Source organism: Malus sylvestris, chromosome 14 (genome assembly GCF_916048215.2).
Source record: "Malus sylvestris chromosome 14, drMalSylv7.2, whole genome shotgun sequence".
Classification (NCBI taxonomy): Eukaryota; Viridiplantae; Streptophyta; class Magnoliopsida; order Rosales; family Rosaceae; genus Malus; species Malus sylvestris.
In genome coordinates, this window is record NC_062273.1 from 4,784,452 (window position 1) to 4,797,729 (window position 13,278).

The window sequence follows — 13,278 nt, forward strand, 5'->3', positions numbered from 1 at the left end:
TCTTGTAGGCACATTTGCAGCAAGTGTATATGATTTCATCACTTTCGTTACATCATTCAATTATTCTTATTTCATTTTCTCATTGATTACTTCGTGAATCATAAGACAAATTCTCTTTGTTCTTCTGGAACGATCTTTTCTCATCATTCTTCTGGAATGATATTTTCTCATCGTTCTTTTGAACGATATTTTCTCCCCCTAACGACGGGAAAATTGTCTTATCAAAATGACAGTCCGCAAACCACGCGGTAAACATATCCCTAGTCAAGGGTTCCAAATATTGAATGATAGATGGTAATCAACATCAATGCCCAATCAGCGATGATGCCTCATTTCAGTACGTTGTGGCAGTGCAATAGGCACATAGATAACACAACCAAAAACTCGTAAATGTGTAATGTTTGGCTGGTGCCTAAACACAAGTTGTACTGAGAAATATCGATGGTTGGTAACTGGTCTCAACCAAACTTAATAGTGAATTATGTAAAATGACATGTCCACATGTAAAAAACTTGCAATTTCGTTTTCATGAGCAGAGCGCGGGTAATCAATTTTATCTGCTTAATAAATGCTTCTGCTAAACCATTTTGAGTATGGACATAAGGAACTTCTGGTCCTTATTAAATAGTCTGTGGATTGAGACTTTTATTTCCTTTATTACAATTAAGTTGAGGCACTACGACACTTCAAACTTACGATACTCATCAAGGAATTTCATGTCCTGATTTTCAGGATCAAGGGACTTTATACCTGATCTTTTTGCGTGATGGAACTTCCAATCATTTTATATGATGAGGATCAAGAAACTTCAGGTTCTGATCTGATCAAGGAAGTTTAGGCCCTATATATATTTATCGTAACAAAAGGTAAGTACAATAAATAAATTAAAGCAATATGCGGTAATTCCAGCCACAGTAAATCAATTGAATTTAAGTAAATAAAGCTTGTGACAAGGGCTTTAATTCAGCACCATTCACATAAATCAAAACTTAAAGCAGTAGGCAGTAAAACCGTCCATGATAAATAAATTGTTTTTAAGTAAATAAAGCTTGTGACAAAGACTTTGATTCAACACCATTCTCATAAATATCAAAGCTTTAAATCAAAGGGTAATAATTCTACCCACTGTAAATAAATTGCTTTAAATAAATATAACTTGTGACATGGACTTTAAACCAACATCATGCACATAAATATGCCAAAACAAAAAATACAATGATTAAGTCCTCATCTTTTGCTTTTTCTTTTTCTTGGTTTGCCACTTCTTTTGTCTGATTCCTTTTATTTTTATTTTTATTTCACAGTTCTGAAGTCATTTTGGTTACTCAGTAAATAATAGTAACAGTAAGTTCCAATTGGTGTTTCTCCTCCGGTGAGTTTGGAAAAAGTCGAAACGGTTCTCATAAGTTTTAGAGTTAAGAGCGTCTGCAACTTATGAAAAGATCAAACCATTAGATTTAGTTCAAATTTTAGAATGATATGGATAAGAGGATACTGAACAACTTTTGTGAAGAAACAATTTCGATTTGAGCTACCGAAATGGAGTTTTGGTACTCATAAGGTGGCTGTCCAATTTTCTGCGGAAATTGGAAACTAGTTTGGTATTTCAAACATCTGCGACGATCGCACCATTAAAGTTTTCTGAAATTTAGATATGTTGTAGATACTGAACGGACGAACAACTTTCAAGAAGAACGTATTTCAATCCGAGGTCCGCAAGTTAGAGTTCCGAGGTTGTTTACATGGCTGTCAAATTCTCTACGAATTTTGAGTCTGTACTCTTTTGCTTCTGCAAAGAATGATATACAGTCATGCAACAACATATATACATATATATATATTTGCTTAAGGAAAATCAGTAGTATAAAGATTTTAAGATGAAATGAAAAGATTTTTTTATCTGTGAGATTCCAGCTGAAGGAGGTGAACAGGATTTGTGGCGTTGTGCTTTTCCATTGGCACGAGAACTTCTCGTGCTGATAACGTATTGTAAAATCGACGGTGTGTGCAGTGGAATAAATAAACAAGACACAAAATTTACGAGGTTCCTCTACAGTCAGTGTGACTAGAGTACGTCCTCGGGACAACAGTGGTGCTTTCATAATAATTTAGAATAATAAGAGTACAAAGATAACTTTCTCTATTATCTCATCTCCTCTTCCTCTCTTTTCTCTCTTTCTTTTCCTTCCTCTCTCTCCTGTGAGTCCCTCACATTCATATCCAATTCTTCATTTTTTTATCACCCCTTTTGAACAGTTGTAATGCTCTATTTATAGAGCAAATAAAACATTATTAAACTTGTGAAATGTTTATTATGTGTATATGGGTTTACTATGTGCATGTGGGCATACATACCCACTATTTTTAACAATACCAAACGAGAACTAAGTATCAAACAAACACTATATTTACGTCTCATAAACTTATGAATTATAAAATCGTTTGAAAAAAAAATTAGATAAGGATTAGTTGAATAATTAATTAAGTAATCATAAACTCTCTCCCTATACAGGGACACCTGTGGGGTTTGCATACCATGACATACTTCTGACTTCAAAGTTGTCGGAAAACCAGAGAGCGTTAAGTTTTATCGGGAAACAAACAGAAACCCTAGCTTTTGAAAATTCCTCATAGCCATCGTCATCAATGGCTGTCTCAGAGGAAGAGTGTTCCTCCGCCAAGTCTCGATCGTCTTCGTCGGCCTCCTCCTCCAGCAGCTCTCACTACCTCGCCAAGTGCGTCCTCCGCGGAAGCGTCGTACTTCAGGTCCTCTACGGTCACATCCGCTTCCCCACCACTTACGACGTCGTCTTCGGCAAGGTCATTTCTCTCTTTCTCTCTATTTTCTGCAGCTTTTTTTAGCAGTAGGGTAGTTTTGGGGTCAAATGATTAATCTCCTCGTGTTTGATTGTAATTTTGTTGGGACTTAGGAACAAAGATAATATGCTGTTCCGAAAAGCTTAATCGGAGTGTTGAATTTTGGGTAAATTTCAGGAGACTTCAATAGAGTTGGTAATAATTGGGGAAGATGGAATTGTACAATCTATATGTGAGCAGCCTGTGTTTGGTACCATTAAAGACATTTCCATTCTACCCTGGAATGACAAATTCTGCACGCAAAACCCGCAGGTATTTCGTTCGCTTTCAAGAATCGTTTCTTCTTTCTTGTTGTTTTCGAGAATTATCTAAATTGTATTCAGTGAAATAAGTACTTCTTGTTGTAGATGGTGGGTAAAGACCTTTTGGTTGTTATTTCTGATTCCGGGAAGCTCTCGTTTCTCTCGTTTTGCAATGAAATGCACAGGTAAAGTTACGTTTTAGCTGTGTTCAATTTTTCAGTATTGGTTACTACTTTATGAGCAGTGCAATAAAATTAGTAAGCCTCTCCAGAGACCGGCAAAAGGTTTTGATAGTAAATGCTAGATTCTACGAAGTATAGAAATTGAACCTAACAATAAAGGTCGTACCCAGTGCACAAGGCTCCCGCTTTACGCAGGGTCTGGGAGAGGTAAATGTCGGCTAGCCTTACCCCCATTTATGGAGAGGCTGCTCCCAAGTCTCGAACCCGAGACCTACCGCTCATGGGCGAAGGCACTTGCCATTGAACCTAACAATACATGCTCCAAAATTTTATCTTCCAAATTGTCAACACTAATAATCGACCCTTCTTCTGCCGGTACTCTTATCTAACTTGGAAATGCTTACCTAGGTTTTTTCCTGTGACACAAGTTCAACTTTCTAATCCTGGAAATTCAAGGAATCAGCTTGGAAGAATGCTAGCAATCGATTCAAGGTAATTTTCCATTGTAATTTGAAATTTTGAAAAAGAATATGCATTCCGGCATAGTATGTGTTCCGTATTCCTTCTCATCTCCTTTCAGTTTCCATAATGAAATTTCTTTTTGAGGTGTATCTTTGCCCCTGGTCATTATTTGAAGTAGCCGTGTGATTGCATGTTATTGGAGAATGAGAAGGCTTAGGAATAATTATTACTTTTCAGTGAATTTTGATAAGTTGACTTGTTATGGTTTCCATTTCTTTGTCTTTCTCTTGTGAACTTCTTCATTTTTGTTGCCTTTGTGGTGCTATGTCTTCTTTTACGCCAGCGTACATTCTTTAATTCATGGATGTGCAGCCTGAAATAGTTGTGACAATAAATAGGTATCTTTGTTTGTTTACTAAATGTCTTGTTGTCTTCCTGGAAAATTTTGGATATTGCTTGAGAATATTAATTTTAGACTTTTTAGTTTAATTTCTCTTGCATGTTCTTATGTGGTAGAAAAGTGTAATTTTAAAATATTGTTGAATAAAACAATTAAAGTTAGTTTTTCTTTTGGTAGTTGGGGAGGGGGAGAGAATAAAACAAGAAAGAAATGAAGAATATGTGAAAATAAGCTGTTGGTATTCTAATTGTTTTTTCTGCAGTCCTAAACTCCTGATTAATCTTTTTATTTTTTGCAGTGGCTGTTTCATTGCTGCTAGTGCTTATGAAAACCGTTTGGCTATGTTCTCTGTTTCATTGTCTGGAGGCAGTGACATTATTGATAAGGTTGAGCTGCTTTCCCCCCTTCCTGTGATATGTTCTATGCTAATGTGTGTGCTAGAGAAAATTACGTATGAATTGTTTGTTTATAATGAAAAAAAAAATTAACATATCAAGCTGCTTTATTTAATTTTGGGATACCAATATATTCATGCAAAGTTATTGAGGTGTTCTGTTGTGGATCAATTTCAGAAAATACTATTTCCCCCAGAAAATGAAGTAGATGGGAGTGCTGCCAGAGTCCAGAAAAACAGTATTCACGGTACCATATGGAGCATGAGCTTTATTTCAAAGGATCCTAGTCAATCAAGTAAGGAGCATAGTCCTGTACTTGCCATTATTCTAAATAGGTATGATTATCATGTGTACTTGGAGATTCCAAAAAAGTGTGATTTCAATGCTTACATGGTTTGAGGATAGAAGTCATTTTTCTGTTCTATTTTTTGATGAACCTATATACAATTGGAATTGCAGGAGAGATGCAGTCCTTAATGAATTGCTGTTACTGGGATGGAATATTAGGGATCAGGATATATATGTTATTTCTACATACGTTGAAGATGGACCATTAGCACATAGTATTGTTGAAGTTCCTCATTCTCATGGATTTGCTTTTATGTTTAGGGAGGGTGATGCTCTCCTAATGGATCTTAGAGATGCACACAACCCCTTCTGTGTCTGTAGAACAAGCTCAAATTTCTTATCCAATGTGGTTGATGAGGCAAATTTTGTTCAAGAGTCATCTAGAGGATGTGATCTGTCTAGAGTACTTCAGGTTGATGATGAAGGAGGTTTATTCAATGTAGCTGCTTGTGCTTTACTAGAACTGAGCGATTTAGATCCAATGTGCATAGACGGTGATAAATACAATGTGAATGTGACTTACAAACATGTGTGTTCATGGACTTGGGAACTGGGGAATGTAAAAAATCCTAGAATGATCGTTTGTGCAGATACAGGAGAATATTTCATGATCGAAATTATCTTTGGTCCTGATGGCCCCAAGGTTCAAGAATCTGAATGTCTTTACCAAGGTTCACCATCCAAGGCACTTCTGTGGGCTGAAGGCGGGTTTCTTGCTGCACTAGTAGACATGGGGGATGGAATGGTCTTGAAAATGGAAAATGGAATGCTTCTTTACACAAGTCCTATTCAAAATATTGCCCCAGTGTTGGATATGTCAGTTGTTGATTACCATGATGAAAAACATGATCAAATGTTTGCCTGTTGTGGAGTGGCACCTGAGGGATCATTAAGGCTTATTAGAAGTGGTATCAGTGTGGAAAAGCTACTAAGGACTGCGCCTATTTATCAAGGAATTACTGGTACTTGGACATTACGAATGAAAGTAATTGATTCTTACCATTCTTTTCTTGTGCTATCATTTGTAGAGGAGACCAGGGTATTATCAGTTGGTTTAAGCTTTACTGATGTGACGGATTCAGTTGGTTTTCAGCCTGATGTTAGTACTTTGGCTTGTGGTATTGTAAATGATGGGTTGCTGGTTCAGATTCACAAAAATGCAGTTAGGGTCTGTTTGCCCACCAAGGCTGCCCATTCTGAAGGTATTCCACTTCCTTCTCCTGTTTTCACATCTTGGTTCCCAGAAAATATGAGTATCAGTTTGGGGGCTGTTGGGCATAATCTCATTGTTGTTTCTTCATCTAATCCATGCTTTTTATTCATTCTTGGGGTCAGAGTGCTTTCGTCACATCAGTATGAAATTTATGAGATGCAACATTTGAGCTTGCAAAATGAATTATCATGTGTTTCTATTCCTCATAAACGTTTTGGGCAAACCAATAATTCTCTCCCATTTGGAGTCGACGTAAGTAATACCTTTGTTATTGGCACACACAAGCCCTCAGTGGAAGTTTTGTCTTATGGGCCTAATGAAGGCGTGACAATTCTTGCTTCTGGGATGATCTCATTAACAAATACTTTAGGAACAGCTATTAGTGGCTGCATTCCTCAAGATGTAAGGCTTGTATTAGTTGACAGATTGTATGTCCTTGCGGGATTGAGGAATGGAATGCTACTTCGTTTTGAATGGCCTGCTGCCTCTGCAATGCCTCTGTCTGTTTTAACCAGTCAGAGTCTTGTTGGCCGACAAATATATGATAAGTTATATGAGAAGACAAAGGACTATTATCCTGTTGAGCTGCAGTTGATTGCCACTCGTCGCATTGGCATCACTCCAGTTTTCTTGGTTCCTTTGAGTGACTCGATAGATGGTGATATAGTTGTTCTCAGTGATAGGCCTTGGTTGTTACATACTGCAAGGCACAGTATCTCGTACACTTCTATCTCATTTCAATCTTCAACACATGTCACTCCTGTATGTTATGTCGAATGCCCTAAGGGAATTTTATTTGTTGCAGAGAACTGTCTACATTTGGTGAGAATTCTATCCATATTGTCATGTGCTCTTGTTGGTCTATAGCTTTCATTTTGTCGAATCTAGTCTTATATAAGAAAAATTGTTTGTTTGTAGTTATACTTTTGTCATCTTGTAATTGATATATTATCATATTAACTCTTCTCAGAAAATATTATCATATTAACTGGAGCTGCTTCATCTAAAGAATTAAGATTTAATTTTCACAGATTTCTAGATTTTCATGGTTTCATATCTAAGAGAAGGGTACATTAATTTGGGAACTGTAGATATTTTGGTCCATTTACTGGTACTTCTTGTAGCGTTGATTATTGGTAATGGCATGAGATGGGTTTTGAAGGGAAAACAGAAAAAAGTGGAATTTTTTTAGTATTACTGGGTGGCTTTGGGTACATAGGATTATGGGAATTATGTGATTAAAATTGGACTGAGGTTTGTTGCATAAATCATAATCCTATAGAAACGTCTCTTTAGTTCCCTAATATATAATTGTATGCTCACTTATGCTTTATGTGTTTGCCTGATAAACTAAGTGTCATCAAAATGGAAATCAAAATATTTGAAAAAAGACTGATGACTGCAAGTGGCCAGATCTGCGAGGTTGATTTGCTTCTAATTTATTGATTGCATGATTTATCCAAAAGTGATAAGGTGCAGTAAATAAACTAACACTTTCCTAGTAAAGTTCATATTAGTGTCTGTTTTAGGTGCTAGGTGGCTTTGCTTGTGAGGTCATTTGGCATCATTGAAGGACATGACATTGAGTTCTGCCTTCGCCACATTTGTGAGAATTTGAGACCTTCAATGGACCAAATCAACGAATTGCAAGTCTTAGTATGTTTGGATTACATGTATGTTATGTACTAGCTTATATGAGTGCTTGTGTGTAAAGCATAAAAGCTCCCAAGTCTGGGGGACTTGTGTTAGTAATGATATTATTTTTCCTAAGATTTTCTAACTAAAAGATAAATTTTTTCACTAAATTATCTTGAAGTCGGATGTATTGATTCAAGTCCATGTTAAATGATGATTCTAGGTAGAGATGGTGCACAGCAATAGGCTTAATGTGCAGAAGTTTCATCTTGGAGGCACTCCGAGAGAGGTCCTTTATCATAGTGAAAGCAGGCTATTGCTTGTGATGAGGACTGATTTGATTGATGATACATGCTCATCAGATATATGTTTCGTTGATCCTCTAAGTGGGTCTGTGCTGTCATCCTTCAAACTTGAACCTGGTGAAACAGGAAAATCAATGGAGTTAGTGAGGGTTGGAAATGAACAAGTTCTTGTGGTTGGGACGAGCTTATCTTCTGGTCCAGCCATAATGCCCAGTGGTGAGGCTGAGAGGTAAAGCATGTGTCTTTGTATTTATTTCCTCTCTGTGTCACTCGCTTTCTACTTCTCTCTGACTAAAGTTCACACTGCCTAAGTTTAAAAGGTTCAGCTGTAAACGGAAGTTTTCAAGACATAAATGTTAATTACCTTCAGGGCATTGATGGTCACTCTCAATTTCTTCAGTTTCATAGACCTGCCAATCTAACTGGATTCTTATTGGCAGTACCAAGGGCCGTCTTATTGTTCTTTGTCTTGAACACATGCAAAATTCAGACAGTGGCTCAATGACATTCTGCTCAAAGGCAGGGTCATCTTCTCAACGAGCATCTCCGTTTCATGAAATTGTTGGATATGCCACAGAACAGCTTTCTAGCAGTAGTCTCTGCAGTAGTCCAGATGACACTAGCTGTGATGGAATTAAACTTGAAGAAACTGAAGCATGGCAGTTTCGATTCGCTTATTCATCCACATGGTCTGGAATGGTACTTGCAATCTGCTCTTATCTTGATCGTTACTTCTTGGCTTCTGCTGGCAATGCTGTAAGTGTTAAATTATCTTTATTCTTCTGTTCTTTCTTTTACATGTATATTGTTCCATAAGCATGTTTTAAAAGGTAAATATGGTTAGTGCATGACAATTGTTGACAGAGATTTTGCTCTTCTTTTCTCAGTTTTATGTATGTGGTTTCCCCAATGACAACCCACAAAGAGTGAGAAAGTTTAATGTGGCAAGGACACGTTTTATGATTACATCATTGACTGCACATTTCACTACAATTGCTGTTGGTGATTGTCGTGATGGTGTCCTTTTCTATGCTTATCATGAGGTAAGCATTATGGATTTCTGTCAGTCATTTTCATGTTGTCTCTCTCTCTCTCTCTCTCATTTTACATTCGACTTGCATTAGAAGTGACATGTGATTTATATTTTTGAAGTAGCAGGAACATACCCATTATTTATATTATCTGTCTTGATATTGTCTTGTGTGGCAGGATTCCAAAAAGCTGCAGCAACTGTACTTTGATCCATGTCAGAGATTAGTTGCTGATTGCATTCTTATGGATGTCAATACTGCTGTTGTTTCAGATCGGAAGGGAAGCATTGCTATCCTTTCATCTGCAGATTACTCAGAAGGTAAAAGATAACTTCTGTAAAAATACAAATTAATGGCATATATCTTAGTTGTTCCAGCTTTTATGTCTTATAAAATCCAGTTGAGGGTTGCATCAAAAGCAGAAGTGCAACTCAAAAATGGTTTATAGAGAAACATTGGACTATCCATGTATCTGCTCTAAATATGAAGAAACAATTTCATGTCTGTTTGGAATTCAAAGTACAATTGTTGGGAATGTGGTACTTGCTTGTTGGAAAGGTTTCTGTGATTTGGATCATAAGAGAGATGCTCCACCACAATTGGCTGGTTGGTATAGTAGAATTGGTTTTGTGGGAAATTGAACGTTGTAGTTTTACAATTGGTATGTTATATTTCAGACAGCCTGAATTAAATGGTAATGCGCATAACACTTTGTTCATGTCGTGATGGATCTTCTGACACTATCAAGAGAATTTGTGCTATCACTTATGGGAAAGTCAATGTAGGTGATAATTTAATTGATAATGTTGTCGTGGATTCTGAACAGAAAAAGAATGGTTGTAGTGAAACTTGTTAGTACTTTCATATTGTTTGGTTTCCTTCATTTTATCTAGAGATTCTGTTCATGCACATTTGGTGCAGATGAAAGTGATACCATTTAACTTTTCCCTTCTTTCTAATCTGTGAACCAGATAGTGCAAGTCCAGAATGTAATTTAACAGTGAGCTGTGCATATTATATGGGGGAGATAGCTATGAGCATCAGGAAGGTACATCTTTTACACTCTAATGTTGCATATGGGCACCAATGTCTAGTTGTTTCTTTTCATATCTCATTTTTCACCAAATTGTAAGTAAACATTTACTTGGAAAAAAAATGTGAACCGTTATTTTTGACACGTTGTAGTTTGATGTTTGGAAAAAGTGTAAAGATAATGTTGTACAGCGTCTATCTCAAATTAGATTATGTTTGTTTTTCCCCTTTATTTGGATAGGAAAGAGTACAGATTAATGGACTATTATTTGTTTGTTTTTGGGGTTTTGAAGAAAATATTATTGGGTATGTTTTCAAATTGGATCTTCAAGCCTGACTTTAAATTTAAATTGTAAAAGCTCTTTTTGTCAAAATTGTGGCGGAGGTGAACACCTGGCGCACCTTGGATTTGGCTGGCTCTTGTGATCCTGGCCTGGAACAGAATCTCCCATTTTTGACAATTGTTAGGGCTGCTTGACATTTAAGAGTTTCTGTTGCTGATGACGAAGGAAACCTAAAAAAAATTTTTTTTTGAGAATATATAAAAAGGGTGGTGCTATCCAGTCCACACACCCCTCTTTTTACTTCCCACACACCTTTTCAATTTTCAGCTGTTTGATCGAATGAATTGAAGAATATCAGAGGACAGAAATTAACAAGGGGTGTGTGGAAGGTAAAAATGGGTGTGTGGATAGCACCACTCTATAAAAATGATTGATGTTATCACTATATCCATTGCCTTTGCTAAAATTCTGGTTGAAAGTAGCCATTATTTTGTTGTGGATGTCACGATGCTTACCTTGTGTTCACATTAATAATTTTCTTTCTAGGGGTCATTTTCATATAAACTTCCAGCTGATGATGTATTGAAGGGCAGTGATGGAAATATCGACTTCTCTCGAAATGCTATCATTGTGAGTACGCTGCTTGGAAGCATAATAACCTTCGTTCCAATATCCAGGTAAACAAATAGCCTTAAACTCCCATTCGCTAACCTTCTTTTTCATCAAAGTTGCCATCCTTTGAGCTCTGCAACAAACAGAAGGTGTCTGATATCTTAGATATGAATTTAAAGTCTTTAGATGTTATAGCCAGCACTCCCAATTTTCAGGTCATTTAACCTGTGTTTTATGACTCGTATTACCATAAAAACAAAGTAAATCTGACAAAAGCATGTTGATAAAAGGGAGTTAGTTTTGTTGAGCTAGATGGCTCAATGACTAATCCCCTCATTTTTTGTAATAAGGTACCAGTCGTCTATACCCTAAAGTGCAAGTATCTAGTCACAATCAACCAATATACAATATGCAATTTGTTTTTAGGCTTGGCCCACAACCCATGGGCAGGGCCTATTGAAGACCCATTGCCGAGCTAGCTCAGTGGCTGGCCTGGCGATAGCCCAATAGGCTGTCGGGCCAGGCTTTTTTGTGGGGCTAATGAAGATTAAGAAGAAAGCTTGTCTTTATCAGTTCCCACAGCCGCTGGTGTACCAAAGTTTCTATGGCTACTTCTAGAAATGGTCATTGTTTTTTATGTTGCACTGCATTGCATTGCCGTCTGTATGCTTAATAAATATTGAATTTATTTATTTTATTAACAAGAAGCTTGTTTCTTTATTTATGTTTTCCAGGGAAGAATATGAACTCTTAGAAGCTGTCCAGGATAGACTGGTGGTGCATCCGTTAACTGCTCCTATTCTTGGGAATGATCACAATGAGTATCGTGGTCGTGAAAACCCGGTAAGGAGAGTAGGATTGTAGATCTGTGTTCTCATGCCTTCATGTGCATGTTATTTGTCTTTTGGATCTTTTTTGTTCTTTCAGTTTTTCCCCTTTTGCCATAAAATTTGTTATGGAGATATACGCAGATGATGATGAAATTGGTCAATGTTAGCCATCCAATTTTGATTTCATCTGGTAGAATGGACTGTTGACAGTTCTATTTAGAATATGCGCTATATACACCATTGACAGTTAAAATTAGATTCTGATTCTAAAAGTTGATTAGAATTTGTCTCAAAGAAAAACCTAGATAAATCATGAACTAAACCCTAGTCTAGTGGTATTTCTGTTTCCAGTGTTGGAAGAGGTCCCAAGTTCAAACTTCGAATTCCCCTCCCCGGTGATAAAGAAAACCTTGATAACTTTGGTGGTTTAGTTTTCAATTCTGATGTGCCTTTGAGAGCAAAAAAAAAAAGGAAAAACAAAAAAAAATCGCTGCTATGTAGTTTCATTTTGAAAGACGGAGTGCATCAGATGTCTACATATTTAATATTTTCGTTAGCATGTCCCTATGCGCGTGGTTGTGAGCTTTTTGTGCAATATTTGTTGATGCAGGCGGGAGTACCTAAGATACTTGACGGGGACATGCTCTCTCAATTCTTGGAGCTCACAAGTATGCAACAAGAGGCTGTACTATCATCACCCTTTGGTGCACAAGGCACACCAAAGCCCTCTCTGAAATCACGACATGTACCAATACCTGTTAATCAGGTTGTTCAACTCCTCGAGCGGGTTCATTATGCCTTAAACTAAACGTTAATTTTCTTTTGATTGTGAGCTGGAAGTTGGCTTTCAAGCCTCCCAACTGAGGAAGCTAACAGGCGGGTGGCGACCGTGCACATTTGAAAGACCATGTTGCAAGATCTCAATTCTCAACTGTTAATACTGCGGAGCTATCCATCATGCCGATGAGGCGTAACATCTTGGATTCACAGTGAGTGGGGCAACTGCTGCCCTCGAAATGCAACTGTGGAACACGGATGAAAGTGCTTTCAGGTAATTCTGTATCTGGGTAGATGTGCTTGCTCATATGGGCTGCTGGTAAATAAAACAATCAATGTAACAATATATGTTACTTAAAACAATCCGAAAATTTTTCTTAATGCATTTCGACCGTAAATTTCATTCTTTTCCGGAAGTACCTGCCTTGTGCAATTCTCTGTTTTTATGTGAAGCTATCACAAACATTCCATTAGTTTTATATCTGCCAACAAAAATACTTGTATGTGCCAAAAACCCCAGGTTCGGCGAGGTAAATATATTAAAAAGGGACAAATTTTAGCAGATGGTGCTGCTACGGTTGGCGGCGAACTCGCTTTGGAAAAAACGTTTTAATGTGCTTGATGGATAAAATCTTGGATATAACCGTTTCACT

At 37.1% G+C, this 13,278-nt stretch overlaps 1 protein-coding gene across 1 annotated transcript; it reads left to right on the forward strand.

The window, feature by feature from the left end:
• Positions 1-2,510: 2,510 nt before the first annotated feature.
• On the forward strand, positions 2,511-13,041 carry LOC126600895 (pre-mRNA-splicing factor RSE1). The gene is made up of 15 exons (XM_050267599.1): positions 2,511-2,820; positions 2,995-3,129; positions 3,225-3,304; positions 3,710-3,793; positions 4,462-4,549; positions 4,736-4,893; positions 5,018-6,941; positions 7,978-8,288; positions 8,500-8,815; positions 8,947-9,102; positions 9,269-9,410; positions 10,062-10,138; positions 10,953-11,083; positions 11,753-11,861; positions 12,459-13,041. Exons 1-15 carry the CDS (start codon positions 2,647-2,649, stop codon positions 12,654-12,656), a joined length of 4,083 nt encoding a protein of 1,360 aa, XP_050123556.1. The 5' UTR covers positions 2,511-2,646; the 3' UTR covers positions 12,657-13,041.
• The last annotated feature ends 237 nt before the right edge of the window (positions 13,042-13,278 follow it).